The sequence below is a fragment of the Mesoplodon bidens genome (assembly GCF_964165515.1).
Source record: "Mesoplodon bidens genome assembly, chromosome: 9".
Classification (NCBI taxonomy): Eukaryota; Metazoa; Chordata; class Mammalia; order Artiodactyla; family Ziphiidae; genus Mesoplodon; species Mesoplodon bidens.
Window position 1 is genome coordinate 35,321,845 of NC_138166.1, and position 16,655 is coordinate 35,338,499.

Consider the following 16,655-nt stretch of genomic DNA (forward strand, 5'->3'; position numbering starts at 1 on the left):
AGATATACCATGTTCTTGGATTGGAAGAATCAATATTGTGAAAATGACTATACTGCCCAAAGCAATCTACAGGTTAAATGTAATCCCTATCAAATTACCAATGGCATTTTTCACAGAATTAGAACAAAAAACTTTACAATTTGTATGGAAACACAAAAGACCATGAATAGCCAAAGCAATCTTGAGAAAGAAAAACAGAGCTGGAGGAATCAGGCTGCCTGACTTTGGATTATACTACAAAGCTACAGTCATCAAAACAGTATGGTACTGGCACAAAAAGAAATACAGGTCAATGGAACAGGATAGAAAGTCCAGAGATAAACCCACGCACCTGTAGTTACCTAATCTATGACAAAGGAGGCAAGAATATACAATGGAGAAAAGAGTCTCTTCAATAAGTGATGCTGGGAAAACTGGACAGCTACATGTAAACGAATGAAATTAGAACACTCAAAGTGGATTAAAGACCTAAATGTAAGACCAGATACTATAAAACTCTTAGAGGAAAACAGGCAGAACAGTCTTTCACATAAATTGCAGCAAGACCTTTTTGGATCCACCTCCTAGAATAATGAAAATACAAACAAAAATAAACAAATGGGACCTAACTAAACTTAAAAGCTTTTGCACAGCAAAGGAAACCATAAACAAAACAAAAAGACAAATGACAGAATGGGAGAAAATATTTGCAAACGAAGCAACCAACAAGGGATTCATCTCCAAAATATACAAACAGCTCATGCAGCTCAATACCTAAAAAACAAACAACCCAATGGAAAAACTGGCAGAATATCTAAATAGACATTTCTTCAAAGAAGGCATACAGATGGTCAAAAAGCACTCAAAACTACAATGAGGTATCACCTCACACCAGTCAGAATGGCCATCATCAAAAAATCTACAAACAATAAATGCTGGAGAGGGTGTGGAGAAAAGGGAACCCTCCTACTCTGTTGGTGGGAATGTAAATCGGTACAACCATTATGGAGAACAGTATGGTGGTTCCTTAAAAAACTAAACATATGACTACCATATGATCCAGCAATCCCATCCCTGGGCATATATCTGGAGAACACCATAATTCGAAAAGATACATGCACCCCAATGTTCATTGCAGTGTTATTTACAATAGCCAGGACATGGAGGCACCCTAAATGCCCATTGACAGACGAATGGATAAAGAAGGTGTGGTACATATATACAATGGAATATTACTCAGCCATAAAAAAGAACAAAATAATACCATTTGCAGCAACATGGATGGACCCAGAGATTGTCATACTGAGTGAAGTAAGTCAGACAGAGAAAGACAAATACCATATGATATCGCTTGTATGTACAATCTAAAAAAAATGGTACAAATGAACTTATTTACAGAACAGAATCACAGGTGTAGAAAACAAAGTTACGGTTACCAGGTGGAAAAGGGGGCGGGGATAATTTGAGTGACTGGGATTGACATATACACACTACTATATATAAAATAGATAACTAATAAGGACCTACTGTATAGCACAGGGAACTCTACTCAGTACTCTGTAATGACCTATACGGGAAAAGAATCTAAAAGAGTGGATATATGTATAACTGATTTACTTTACTGTACACATGAAACTAACACAACATTATAAATCAACTATACTCCAATAAAAAAATTTTTTAAAAAAGCAGTAAACAAACTCATACTTACCCCAAGTCCACCACAAGGTAATGAAGAAAAAAACTTTTGAGAAGAGTCACCTACACAGTAAGAAGACATGAAAAAATATATAAATTGGAATATAATTATAGTTTTAACATTTTGGTGTTTATTAACACATAATATGTCACATGGTATTTATCATTTGACTCAGAAGGAAACTGATCAAATTTTAGATAGTTAAGAACTCAAAGCAAATTAATGCATATATTATTACACGTAGAGGCTTGTACCCCACATGAACAAACACATACCTATGAAAGTTGAGTCTCAAGACTTTTTTCAACTGCCCTACAGGATGTTTATCACAATACCTTTTTTGTTTATAACTTATCATAAATAACTCAGCTGTTCATTATGTGTATCCTTCCAGTGTAATGTTTTGAGTTTATGAAATACACTGTCATTTTTTACATGCTCCAAATATTAAAGCATTTATTCAAGTATACAGACTTACCTTTAAGTTCTACTTCAGATATAGCTAAGACCAAGTATACTATAAACCTCTCTAACATTCACAATTTTTTAAACAAATAAGTCACAAATCACTATAAAAAGGGTAACCTTTTGGGGATCTATATAATATACATATAAATGTATCTTTAAAGTAAATGCCAAAATCTTACTTGTAACTATCTTTTGGAATTGAGATTTTATGAAAGTTTTAATCATTTTTGTTTACCTGCACTTTGATTTTCTACATTATCTACTACATGTATAGAGAAAACAAAAAATTACTACTCCTAAACCTCCAAGACTAAAATCTGTCTTGCAAAGTAATTAAAGGAAAGGCAGTGGGCATTTCTATATCATAGTTAAACAGCTCTGAAGTGACTCATATGGGTCACTCAGGAAATTAGTGGTAGAACCAGGTACAAACCTCCATTTCACTTATCCTAATTCATTTGTTCTATTGATGATCAATGAAATAAATAATGAAAATTGAAAACAGGTTTGTGATGGAATTCACATCATGTCAGTAAAAGTCTAAATAGATTTTACTGTCACAGAAGAAAGTTTATTTTGAAAACAATAAATTGTATGAGTTCAGTTTTCAAATGCAATTGCTAACAGATGGAAAATGATAAAGAAAAATGTAAGTGCAAATGAAGAAATAAGATATCTCGTTATATATAAGGAGCCTCATGGAAAAAAGATGAAAAGTCAACAACAAAAAAAACAAATCATGAAAAAATATTAAAACTGGAATACTGACATCAGTAAAAGATACATAAAAAATTTTATGGATAGCTTGGGGAGGGGTAAAAAGTTTTCTTAAGTTGTTCCTCATAACAAAGATATTTCAGTATCACTGAATATTTTGCAAGGATGTATTCATATGTCATATGTGAAATTAAAATATATAATAATGTATATTTTAATGTCTGAACTCTTCATTCCATAGTCAGTGAAAAAGGTTAAAGATAATATTACAGTGTACTGAAGTAATTTTTAAAGTAATTTTAAAAATTCTTAAACTCTAAGCAAATACAGAAAATAAATGATTTAATACTTGAGGAGAATCTAGTTTAGTACTGTTTAAAATAATATTAAACAACCAAATTAATCAATAATTTAAATTTAGTAGTATGCAAAAAATGTTTATTTCACTGAATTGACTCAATTTATTTTTTAATAATGTTATACTGCCTCACCCATGGACTGAGCTCTGGCTAGCCACAAGATAACGAAAACTGGTAGTAAGAATGACAGGAATATTAATGCTAAGGAAAAACCTCTCACCAGAAATGACTAAAGAGAATGTTTGAAAAGTGTCACCTTACAGGGTCTAGAGTATTTAAAGAGATAAATGCTGCCCATTTTCAAATCTAATTATTTTATAAGCTATAGATGTCTTTCAACATATGAAGACTGATGGGTCTGGTCATAATGAACTTTTGTTTAAATCCTTCCTCCTAACTCCAGAACATAACTATCAAAAGTAGTAGTATCAATTAAATTCAGAGAATTCATAGAATTGAATAAATTTCAATTTACTGTGTGTGTGCATTGACAACCCCTCCCTCACCATCTGTGTTGGGAGGGATCAGAGGAAGAAGAGGATGTGTGGGAGAAAAAGAAAGGGATAAAGAGAGAGAAAATATCTTGATGGCTATGAATTTCTACACGTTCATACATGGCAGCTTCAACCTGGTCTTTTAGATACAAAAAACAAGCCACAAGAATTCAAATTTCACAAAGAACAAAAAATTATGAAAAGTTAACTTTTAAAAGAATGGGATTTTTAACTGAGACCCTGAATTGAGGAAAATCGGCCAAGTTTCTGGATTCATGAGAGAAACTGATACAGTTCAGAAGCATCATCAAAGTGGAATTTAGTGCTCAATATCAAGACCTAGCAATGCAACATCCTTGGTTACCTTTACCCCTGTAGCTTGCACTCAACGGTGACATCGTTGCACTGATCCCTGAGAGGTGCCTATGGAACTCCACATGTGTATCTAAAGTTAACTCTAAAATCATCAATTGTATGAATTTTATCTCACATTATATATTCAGAAATAATGAGATACATGGCCATTTGGATTAAAACTGTAAAAATTAAATAATTGGTACTTGGTGTTTTCATTGCATACATATTTGAAAAGGACCTCTGTCCAAGTTCTAAATTATGTATTAGAATTCATTTCTAAATCATCAAATCTTTAAATGATATGTGTGTTTTGAGAAAATCAGTTTTTCTCAAAAGTGTCAAATTTCATTTTTAAAAAAGTGGTATTGCCATGTTTCATAAGTAAAACAGTTCAAAGTTGCTGGAGTTTAAATTTCATTTCTTTTACAAATATGTCCTTTCTCTTAAAATGTGGAATAACGGTGGTCTTGGAACATCTAAACATCTATGTGTAAATTTATCCTAACTAAATCCCAAGTACCTAGTCCTATGCTCAGGTTGAATAATAGTTTGAGACCTAGTTTAAAAATATAGAAGAGAAAAGAAATAGGGAAGCTTTTCTACTTGTTTTCTCTTAACTAAATTAACTATAATCAAAATGGACATAGCTTCCCACCTTTAAAATGCATCAGTATTTCGACCACAAAAGACCATGAAAGTTATTGTTTGGTTTACTTCATCATTTTGGTAAACTGGGTGGGATTATTAATTCATGTTAAAATAAGGGCATATTTTGACAGTATCCACAGCAAAAGAAGTACTTTATGTAAAGATCTACATGTGCAGAAATGGATTCCTTCAACAGAAAGAAGAAAAAAACACACAGATTATATATGTTTAGATTGACTCACTGTCCTTTATGTTACTATATAACTTTAATTCTTTTTTAAAGAAATTAAATATTTATTTTATTTATTTATTTTATTATTTTTAAAATAAATTTATTTTATTTATTTATTGGCTGAATTGGGGCTTTGTTGCTGCATGCGTGCTTTCTCTAGTTGCGGTGAGCGGGGGCTACTCTTCATTGCAGTGTGTGGGCCTCTCAGTGTGGTGGCTTCTTGTTGCAGAGCACAGGCTCAGTAATTGTGGCGCACGGGCTTAGTTGCTCCGTGGCATGTGGGATCTTCCGACCAGGGCTTGAACCCATGTCCCCTGCATTGGCAAGCGGATTCTTAACCACTGCGCCACCAGGGAAGTCCACATATAACTTTAATTCTACTATACAAATTGATTTTCATCATCAAATTTTCATAATATGCTTTCTAAAAATTGAGTAACTTTTCTGTGTTCCCCTTTCTGTCAATATCTCCCTAACTTGCATGCATGTACATGCACACACACACTCAACCATATACCTTTACTTCATAAGTTTAGGGATGCCTGTCACTTGTTTTAAAAGGGCAGATTTTTAGCATTATAATTGGTAACTGTTAATTTCCCCTTATAATTGCTTTCCAAGATACCTGCCTACTACATGTCATACACTTGCTTTTGAATTGTTTAGGACCAGTTAACATAAAATCATTTTGAAATAATACTGAATTGCGTGAAAGAGTCCAATAATTTGGAACTGATGCAATAGGTTTATTTGAAAGAAAGGGACAAGAAAAAGTCCTCAAATGCCTTTTTAGTTAAAAAACTTAAAACATGATCTTTTTGTCATACATTGCCATGTCATGTATTGTTATTCCATTGTAAAAGATTACGAATAAACGTAATTAATAGATTGTTTCAGTTAAAATAAGGTTTTGTCATGAACTTTCTTCAAAATCTGTTGTTTCTATCATTCATATAAAGTCTATATAAAGCTGTGAAACATAAATTTGATTTTAAACTCTGATAATAAAGTTTTTCAAAATCATAACTTAAAGATTATGTTTATTAGTTTTCTACTTCTGTCAACTACTATTTAATTCCATAATTAAAACATGCATTAAATAGACTGCATTAAGATTTAAAATGCAATCTTACTATAAAATACAGTGTTCTAGGTGTAGCAGTAATGAGTTTTCACTTAAAGTAAGTTGTATTATACCCTCTGTTAAGGTCATAGAAAAAAGAACTGAAAGACACAAAATAAATGTGAAAGGTGAAGATAAATTTGCATAAAGAACGTAAAAACTATTTTTTTTAGTTTAAAAATGTAAGCAAGAAAACTCCACAGTGCATTTATTCCTGTCAGCTAAAACACAGTGAACAAATGCTATTCAAATAAAAGTAAACATCATGAAACTTGCAGTGCCATGTTTTTCTAATGGAGGATTTTCTTCATCTACATTGGCTTCTACTGTAAACGACTCATTCCGCAGAGCAGTGCTGTTGGAAAAGCTGATTTTTTGTCTCACTGCTTGCCAAGTATTTTGAACTGACAGCAGCACTGACTAATGATGGCGCTGGAATGTGCTGTTCTCAGTAGAATAGAGGCCCATACAGACCTAGTAGTGTCCTGGGGTCCAGCTTCTGTCCATCCAGGGGGTTGGTGCCATACAACAGTGAGTGATGTTCAGAATGAACAAGCTGTATTTCCTCCAGGCTGGCTTTTCGACCTTGAATTCGCTGAAAGAAAACAGCAGAAACCTACAGTACTTCACTGACAACATTTAGGAGAAAATAAGACCCCAAGTCACATTTAAGATGATTAATAATGGTCGGAGTTTCATCATGTAGGAGTGTGACACGGATTTGCATTAACAAGGTACCATAATAATATTTGAAAAATAAGTGTATGCAAGGTTCAGATCCAATGGATTGCTTATGCCTAAGTGGGCAATTGACATTAAGCATATTCTTCTTTGGCATAAAAAAAATCTATAAAAAAGATTGGGATTGACACATATACACTATTGATACTATGTATAAAATAGATAACTAATGAGAACATACTGTGCAGCACAGGGAACTCTACTTAATGCACTGTGGTGACCTGAATGGGAAGGAAGTCCAAAAGGGACGGGATATATGTATATGTATGGCTGATTCATTTTGCTGAACAGTAGAAACTAACACATTGTAAAGCAACTATACTCCAGTAAAAATTAATTTATTAAAAAAAAAGAAGATAACGTCTACCTTATAGTATTACTGTGAGGAACAAATGAAATAAAATAATTATGTAAAGCATCAAACAAAAAAGGTAATAATAATTAATTAAAATTTAATAATAATTAATAGTTAACTCCTTTGTAAAAGTACCAATTTAAAAACAAACAGGAGCTATTGCTTAGCTAACAAGTAAATTCAACCCTTACTTTACACTCACCCAAAGAACTTGCTGAAACAAATTCCTTATTGTTTCTTAAAGGACATAAGTAAATACCAACACATTTTAATGTATTTGATTATTACCCATATGCTGATCACTTCATGTGTGTGCACCTCACAGCAGTGATCATCTAGAACAATGTCACTCAAAATATGTAACATTGGGATCAGTAAAAGTTCAGGAAGTGTTTATGAATGGTCTGTGATGAGGTCTGCATAAAGCTTGAGAATAAATATTTAGAAACGTTTATAGTAATCTGACAGAGTATTTTTATGTCTGTTGAATCAAATATAATCTTGTATGTCTTCAGTTTTTATTCCACTATTGCAGTATCTCATTTTTAATGTATTTTATAGAAGCATTAGTCTGTGACAGAATGGAAATTAAACAAAAACAATAACTGCTGTTTAATCAGAGACAGTTTGAGACAATCTATAGACTCAGTCAATATTTTTACACCCATGCTAGGCAGAAACTTTCACTTCAGCTAACAAAGAATGGTCCTTCAACATAGACAAAACAGTACATAAATTAAATCTCAATCAGTCAATGGACCAAGTGTTCTTCCTGGTTCCATTTCTCAGCTGGCACATCTTTGAGACCAATAAACGTGCTGGTGTATGAAGTTAATTAGCCTTATTTTAAAAATTGCTGTGCTTTCCTAAAATTACCCAAACCGTATTAATATTTTACTTAAAATATCTATCACAACAAGACAATTGTAAGGTAATATATTAGCAGAGAACTACAGTAAAATTCAGAGAGAATCTGTTCAGGGAATCCTGTCCTTTCATGCTCCTGACCATGAATTACCAGTTGACGTGGAAACATAAGGTGACAACGACACCTCTCAGGACCAAGACAATTCCATGCTCAATCTCCCTAGTTTAAGGTGATGTGGCTGCTGCTGTGTGGTTCCCTGAGGGGGCAGGTAGGGAGAACCTCGATACACTGACACTTCCTAGAGCTTTACTGGGTAGAGGTGCTTGTTACTGAAAATAAATCATCATGTCACAGTGAGAAAGGAATGGTGAGGGACCCAAGGGGTAAGAAGAAGGTAACAGGAGTGATGTAAAACAGAAATTGCTTGACACTGTGCCATTATGTGCTGAATAAACAAATGCTTATGGAATTTCTTTGTGATGGCACTGAAGTTCCCTGTGTTTGACACCCCATTTACATTTCCAGAAAAATAAAAATACGCTTTAGAGAAATTATTCCCAGGTAGGTGTTGAATGTTAAAATTAAACCAGGTAGGTAATGCTGAAAACTAGGGCAAATTTATGATGGCCATCTGGTCAGCCATTGCTCTGATCAATAAACAAACACGTTATTGACCTAGATGGCTTGCTGGTAAACATTAAATTTGGAGACATTTATGGAAGACCAGAACAACCAAAGAAACAGAATGACAAGTAATGAGAAAGAGAAAGTTCTAAGTCACTATTAAAGGGAAACATTTTAATTGGGAGATTTCAGCTGGTGGAAAATCCCCCAAGATAAGTAGTAGTAACTCCATGGTCTGAGTCATCTAATGTTGGAATGAGCAGCACACTGGAAACCAGACTGTGGCAACCGGTCCTAGTCTGGCAGAATAGTGAACACCGTGAAATAACAGGGCTTCCAGCTCTCACTTCTATGAGTCTATGAAATCCATAGCCACTAACATCTTATACGCTGATACAGCGAAACATCTTTATCTTAAACAATGCCAGCTCTGTAACTATCAGACCCATGTTTGGACTACTATCATAAAGCTCCATCATTTTTTCCCTTTCTCCTTTTCTATAAAGATATTTTTCAGCTCTACATTGAATTTTTGCCTCTGGTGTAACATTAAATACCATTAGTAATAAATATATCTTTATGTTTTCACAAACTAGTCATATATATTTACATAGCATACATTCCATGCTTGTCCTAACTCCTTTCTCATTCTCCCACAATCCCACTAGTATTCAGGCTGAATGTTCAATCACACATTTGAAAAATAATCTGCTAACAAGATTCAATTATTGACAGTAGCTCAAGAACTGATAAATCTTAAGAGAACACCTGCTGAATCTCAGTCATTCCCTTGTGTAATATCAGTTAACTAACAGTAAGGATAGAGCATCTGGCTCAGCCTATTTAGCTTTCACTTATTCTAAGAGTATTACTTTTTAGTATACCCAAGTCCTCCCCCTCACTACTAAAATGTAACAAAGTATTCAAGTATTTCCTTTGATTTCTTGGCCCCCCACACACACACTTCTTTTTGATTCCCAGGAAGTATTTTACAATGACTCTTTTTATTATTATAGAATACGTTTCTTTAAAAAATATTTACGCTAAATATAAGCAATAATTCTGAACAATCACTTTCTGCATTTAAGGCTGCTGGAGAACAAGACCCACAAACAGGGTGTACATGTTTCTACACAAAGAGGGCAGTGAAAACCAGTTCAATATGAAAAAATGTTTCTACCTGGAGAAAGGACCTGGAGAAAGCATGCTCTGAGATTTATACCTCCCCAAGAGGCACTGCTGTGGGAACTCGGTGGATGTCTAAGCTAAAACTTCTGAAACAGCACCAGCTCTCCTTCTTTCTTATCACGGAGGATCTCCAGTAGTTCGTTTTGCCTCAGATGTCTTAAATTTGTCACGTTCTACTTTTCCTCTCAAATTGAGGTCTCCAACAGTTTTCATTTTCTGGTATCATCGTCAGTAATTTATTAAGTTATGCGTTTATGCTTAAATATAGATAGTTCCGTTTAATCCCTTCCCATATTTTCTATTTCCTGTGTACCCTTTATTCCTTCAATTTTCTCTCATGATGCGCTTTTGAGCCAAAGGTCAAGAGCACAATGAGTCACAAAATAGGATAAAGTGCTCTGATAACTGTAATTTACAGAGATACTGATTTCCGTTCTCAGAGATATTTAGCCTGCAGGATGCTTAGCTAAAGTCATCTATGAGTCTGACCAAAAGAATTTTTGAGAATTTTGAGTATATTTGGACACTCAATGCATATAAAGGATGGCATGGGTTTCCACCTGTGGATTTCTCACTTGAGATCCAAATATAGGTCTTAAGTAACTTGCCAATATAAGTCTAAGGAAGAAAGCTTATAGCTCTTCTTTCAATTTCGTAGTAAAGAAACGCTGCCATGTAGGAGGTATTCATTATTCTATTTCCATTCTCTGTGACTTGCACTCAAGTAGTTTCTTCCTTGAAAGCAGGAAAGGAACTCATGTGCCCTGAGAGCCTACACTGTGCTAAGCACCCGAGGAATATGATCTTATTTATTAGATCAGAGCCCCAAACAGTATACATTCACGTTTGAAGTTTGACTAAAGTTGTTCAAAATGACCATATCATTGAGTATCACAACACACCGTGGTTTTTTCCTAAAGAAGTAGTCTTTCTGAATTAAAGCCTGTTAATGCAACCTGATTATAGAAGGAATGTTCTGAACATGATCTACAAAGTCATACTGTGACAGGATAAAATGCAGCCTACCCACACACAGAGCACACACACGGTATAGATTCATATTTTTTTCTGCCAAGGAGCAGGGAAAAAAGGAAATAGTTCTATTCCTTCCCCTCCTCTGTTCAAAGCCTGGATTGAGGCCAGTGTCCTAATCAGTTCTCATTGGCCCTGGAGGAATCAGAACCTTTTGTAAAATATAATAAAGGGCATAAAATCATGATAAAATGCATGAAAAAGCAGTGCCTTTGGTTAGGGAACTAGAAATAATTTAGCAGAACAGATGGATTGCATTGGTTTGGTATTATTGAGGACATGAAAGGGCTTATTTTGTGGCAGTTCCAAACTAAGAGAAAATGTCCAACTTAAATTTGACAAGTCAAAGTACCTGCCTCTGCTGGGGGAGACCCCATTTTCTTTAATCATTTTCAAAGTAGTGACATATTAGGCAAGAATTTCCACTGAAATATCTCATTTTCTGAAAATATTTCATCCAGTGTCCCTAAATATAGGGATACGTTTTTATTTTTTTCTACAAAGATCTGCAGGGCTGCAGACTTACAGAGTTAAAGTAAAGAATCATAAATGACTTATGACTGTCAAAGTTACCCTCTGTTACAAATCCCATTCTTAATATTTAACAAATCAGTTCACACCTATTCATTATTGTCAATACTCTTTCCTCTCTTAAACAAACACAAAAAATCCAGTCTCATTGCTCATGCCCAAGCTTACCAACTGGAGTTTTCAAATGCTACAACCAACTGCTTCTTTAAATGTTACAAAGAAGATAGTTTCTATCCCCTCCTCGCACTGCATTCTCTCCTTCCATAGATCCCTCATCATCTAATAACCTGTTCTCCTCAGAGGCTTTCTTATAAGGAAAGGGGAATGAAAGAAGGAAGGCGGCTACTAAGCCGGCAGGCAGTCTAACAAGCTCTTGGTCCTTTCTGTCAGTCATATGAAAAGAAAGTGAATTGCAAGTCAGGAGCCCTGAGTTCTGGGTTCTGACTGTCACATGTCCTTAACGTGCCCATAGCCTGCTATGAGGTAACTTTCTGGAGCTTTGTTTCTTCATCTATAAACATAAGGAGATTTAACCAAATTACTTTTAGCCCTAGAATGGTAAGTGAAAATGGTAAGCCCTAAAATGGCTATGAGAAATTACCTTATACACAACACTCAATAAAATATCCTTTATTTTGATTTATAGATTTGCCTTGGGCAAGCAATATCATAATTGAAATGATAAATTACCATCGTTGAAGCAAGAGAGGAGACCTCACTATGAAGGTTTTCAAAAAGATGCTAGGTTTTCCTTGAAGCCCATTTTAAAAAAATGCTTAATTATATTTGAAAAATAAGAGTAGTTTTTAGAACTCATTTTCCTATCCCATGACAACTTCAAAATAAAGAACAATTTTCCCAATTTAAAAAAAATTTTGTGCGTGAAGCATCTGAGTTAATACCACCTTTGTTTCTCAGGTAAATGTTTACTTTTGTTACTCTCCCATCTCCAAATACTTGACTCCATTCACCTGTTTGTCTCTACCTCATTAAGCTTATGTTAAGAAATTGAGTTTCTGTTGATTTTTAACATTGGTGAACCTTGGAATCAGCTGCAGAAGTTTAAAAGGTATTAATGCCTGGGTCATACCTTCAGAGATCCTGGTTAACTTTGTCTGGTTACAACCTAGGCATCTAGAAACTGAGAACCACCCAGTGGATTTTAATGGGCAACCTAGGTCAAGAACCACATCTTAGAGGGAGCTGTCCATTCTTCCTGCTCATAAGTGAATTCAAGATACTGACCCCTGTACTAACCAACATTTGGGACTATGGAATAGTTAAAATAAATGGCTGGCAGAGAGAAGGTTGGAGAGTAAAAGAAAAAAAAGTTTATCTGATCTTCAAAATGACAAGTGCCATCTACTTGCATGTAATACTGCTTGATTCAGTCATTACAATTTATTTAAAAATATTTCAGGGCATAGAATAATTTCAAAAGTACTTCAGAAAACAGCAAGTCCATTCCATAACAAATGTCTGGGTGGTAAAAAGCGTATGTACTATGTTTTTTTTTTTCCAGTTTTATGTGCACTCATTTCAAACCATTATGCTCATCAGAAAGTAAGAAAAAAATGTTATGCCTTAGTGTACTGGCTCAATTTTCACAATTTTTATGCAACTGAATCTCCTGTGTTGTAATTATTTTTTTAAACATTGTAATGAACATTTTACTGATTTGGGTTGAAGCATTTTTTATAATCATCATGTATGAAACAAATTTGTCAAAATAAATATTTTGTTACTTTTAGCACAACAACTTTCAGACAGTTCAAGTCCATATAACTAGTCATTTTTTGCTAATAAGCTTTAATGCTGCTGTTTAAAAAAAAAAATCCTGTATCACTTTCCAAATGGACTTAGAAGGGCAGCCTGTCTTACTTCCTTTTATTGGTTGTTTTCTACATTAATTTTTTTTTTCAGAAATCAAAATCAAAGCAAAAAATTCCAGATCATCTTAATTCTGATTATGGGCTGCACAGGTATTTTTCATGTTATTTATCTGCCAGGGTCCACTCTACTGGGTTATACAAATTTCTCTCAGAATAATGACACCTTGGTTTACTCATCACATCTAGATCATTTGTACTTCTTTCTATAACTGCCATATCCTTTAGAGACAATTCACCAGATTCCCTGTTTGAGTTTCTTATTGCTTTGTGGTTAGATTCTAAGACACAAGCACACACACAAAAGTTTTTTGCAAACTAAACAAAACAGTAAGCTGTTATGTGCTGCCATCTAGTTAGATTAGTCCATAAAACAAATGTTTAATTGAATTTCCATTAACTTGTAATATTTAGTACTTTGTAACCTTCAAGTCAGAAAACTTGCACACTTCAAAACTAAGTTTCTCAAAAGAGTATTATATTTCTTTATTTAGATTTACAAAAGGTATTTTAAAAATCACTTGTGTGTGCGGGAAAGTGTGCTGGAGACCCTATCCCTGAGCTCCCTGGCATCTTAAGATTTTACACTAAACCTGCTCTCCACTTTTTTCATTGGAATGGCTGAGAAGTCCCAGAAGGGGCAACAGTAGCTTGGTTCTGTGTCCCAGAATTGTTTGTAATTACTTTGTGTTGGCACTTGAATAAAGGAGTTAAACATTTCAGCACAGTATGTTGCTTACGGTTTTTACTTATGAATTAAGCGAAACAAAGTTATTCAATATTAGTCACAAAGAGGCAATGCAAATTCCATATAATGTGTAATCCAACAAAAGCATTATACAATGTTATTATTCTCAAAACAAATGTGAGAGCAAGCAAATGTCTGTGGGGGGCGTGGTGGGGCTGAGAGTCATGAGCACTTCTGGAAAAACAACTGCAAGTGCATTTCTAACAGATGATGGGTCAACCTCTGCAATTTTTTAAGCACAGAAGAGCACATCGTTTTCTTCAGTGGCACACACACTTCAGAAACCTGGCTACCTAATCCAAGAGCTTATTCCCAAAGAGGACACCAAATGACCCCTCCAGACCCATTTCTTTTTTTTTTTTTTTTTTTTTTTTGCGGTACACGGGCCTCTCACTGTTGTGGCCTCTCCCGCTGCGGAGCACAGGCTCCGGACGCGCAGGCTCAGCGGCCATGGCTCACGGGCCCAGCCGCTCCACGGCATGTGGGACCCCCCCAGACCGGGGCACGAACCCGTGTCCCCTGCATCGGCAGGCAGACTCCCAACCACTGCGCCACCAGGGGAGCCCCCAGACCCATTTCTTATGGTGACAAGAAAGCTGCTGGTTTTGCTTTTTACTCCCAACAGAATCACTAACCTCAGTGTGAATGATTCAATAGGGGAAACAACTAAATGGTATTGGCATGAGGGCCAATTAACTACTTCAATTTTTTTTTTTAAAACAGTGCCACATCATGCCAAGAGAAGTTAACCCATGTAACCACTGGAATCTAATATAATAAAGACTAATGTTTTCTCTGGCTGCCAATCAGGACTGTAAGCACAGCCAATTTACACTATAGCTTACAAACTAAAAGCAGTATGTTTACTAAAACATCCTAAAAATTGTGTCTACTCTTAACCAAAGAAAGTGTTATGCTCCAAATTAACTTCTTAGGCATCTAATTTCATATGATATTAGAGCTGAAAGGTCCTAGCAAATATCCTGCTTAGCACCCTCATCTTACAGATGGGAAAACCAAAGATCACTAAGGTTAAATGATCTGACAAAAGTACACAGATAATTAATGGCAGGACTAAGGTCAACTCTAACACTGAACAATAACCTTTGAAGGAATCCATTTTGATTAATTTTCTACATTGATAAATGAATTGAAACGATACATAAGTTTGATTTGTGGATCAGACTATTGGTTAAAAACAAAGAAGCCCTTTTAACGTTTTAAAATTGCCATCTTTTCTATCATAATCATTGTTTAATTGCAACATTGACTACTCCATTGGCTGAGGAAAGCACTTTTTTCTCTGTACGCCACCAGAATTGAGACTCCTTACCTCCTGTCCCAGTGAAATACTATGGCATGTTTTGGATTAGGTCAGCATAAGTCATAGATGTTTTGATAACAACACAGGAGCAAATAAATAATATGGGCAACAATTCCATCACTTAGGAAAGCAAACACCTGCTGAACTGTTCTTAAACTATGTTAGGAAAAAGAGTGTTCTGTCTGCATTTTTAAAGTTTTGGATCAGACTTTTGTGCTTGGTCTTCATTAAGAGCCAATCTGCCAATCTGGGCTTTCAAGTGCATTATTTGTTAATTGTGTGACTGTTTGCTAGAGAGACTCGTATTTGCTGACTGGACTGGAATAGACTCACTCATTCTCACTCAACTGTGGGGTGCCCACCGTTCTTCTAACATTTCATCCTGGGTCTGATGTCACATCAGCAGTGCTGTTGTATAAACTGAATTTCATGGTTTCAAATAATACAAGACTAAAATAATGTGATGTGCCAGGAACTGAAAAAGAAGACTGATCACAAAGGGATAATAGACTTCTAAATTTTAAGACCAGTGTGAACCATATTACATTCCATTTACTTCTGCACTTTGCTCCTTTCATAAATAGTGTTCCTTCAGGTAACAGATTTAAGGGATATCACAAACTAACAATGCATTTCAGGCTGTGATCAGGCACTGCTAATTTGGAACAGTTGGGGCAGGGCTTCAGGATATAACAAAGACTTGAAAGTGAAAAAAAGGTAAACAGCAATGCCTCAGCTTGCAAAAGTAAAGAGAGATAGCCAAGCTAGGAAACATCTATAGTAGATGCAAAGGTGAGACAGGAACACTCTCATGAATAAATATCCATTAAGGTTAGTCTACCACAAGTAAGTCTCCTTGATGGTTTACTTTACCGGCTCCATATAGGATTGTGCAGACAATAGAGAGGTTTGGCTTCCAAACTGCGTTATCAAAAACATGAAAACCTTGAAGATAACTCTAAAATTTACCAAAGAATATGAAAGCCTTCTGCTGTATAATATGGATGCTACTGGCAAAATATGAATAATAGACTTTCACTCAGGAAAGAACCAGAGAAATAAATCTAGCTGAAATTCCTTCACTTTGGGGTTTCTAGGTAAAGGATACATTTAATCAAAAGCAGAACTCTACATATGAAAAACATTTGATAATTCTATTATCAACACATAATAAAACTTGTGAAACTAAGTCTGTAAACACTGCTCTGACGTATTCATTCACAATCCCAACGGCTGAATGACCCATCGACATTATCTATATTTTGATGTAAAGAAAATA

General features: G+C 35.0%; 1 protein-coding gene across 1 annotated transcript in view; it reads right to left on the reverse strand.

Moving 5' to 3' along the window:
* HDAC9 (histone deacetylase 9) overlaps positions 1–16,655 on the reverse strand; it is a 582,852-nt gene that overhangs the window by 294,949 nt on the left and 271,248 nt on the right. Inside the window, exons 15-16 of the mRNA XM_081243377.1 lie at positions 6,551–6,671; positions 1,691–1,740 (exon numbers count right to left, since the gene is read on the reverse strand). Of these exons, the coding sequence (XP_081099503.1) occupies positions 1,691–1,740; positions 6,551–6,671 (171 nt within the window). The remainder of the gene's footprint in view (positions 1–1,690; positions 1,741–6,550; positions 6,672–16,655) is intronic.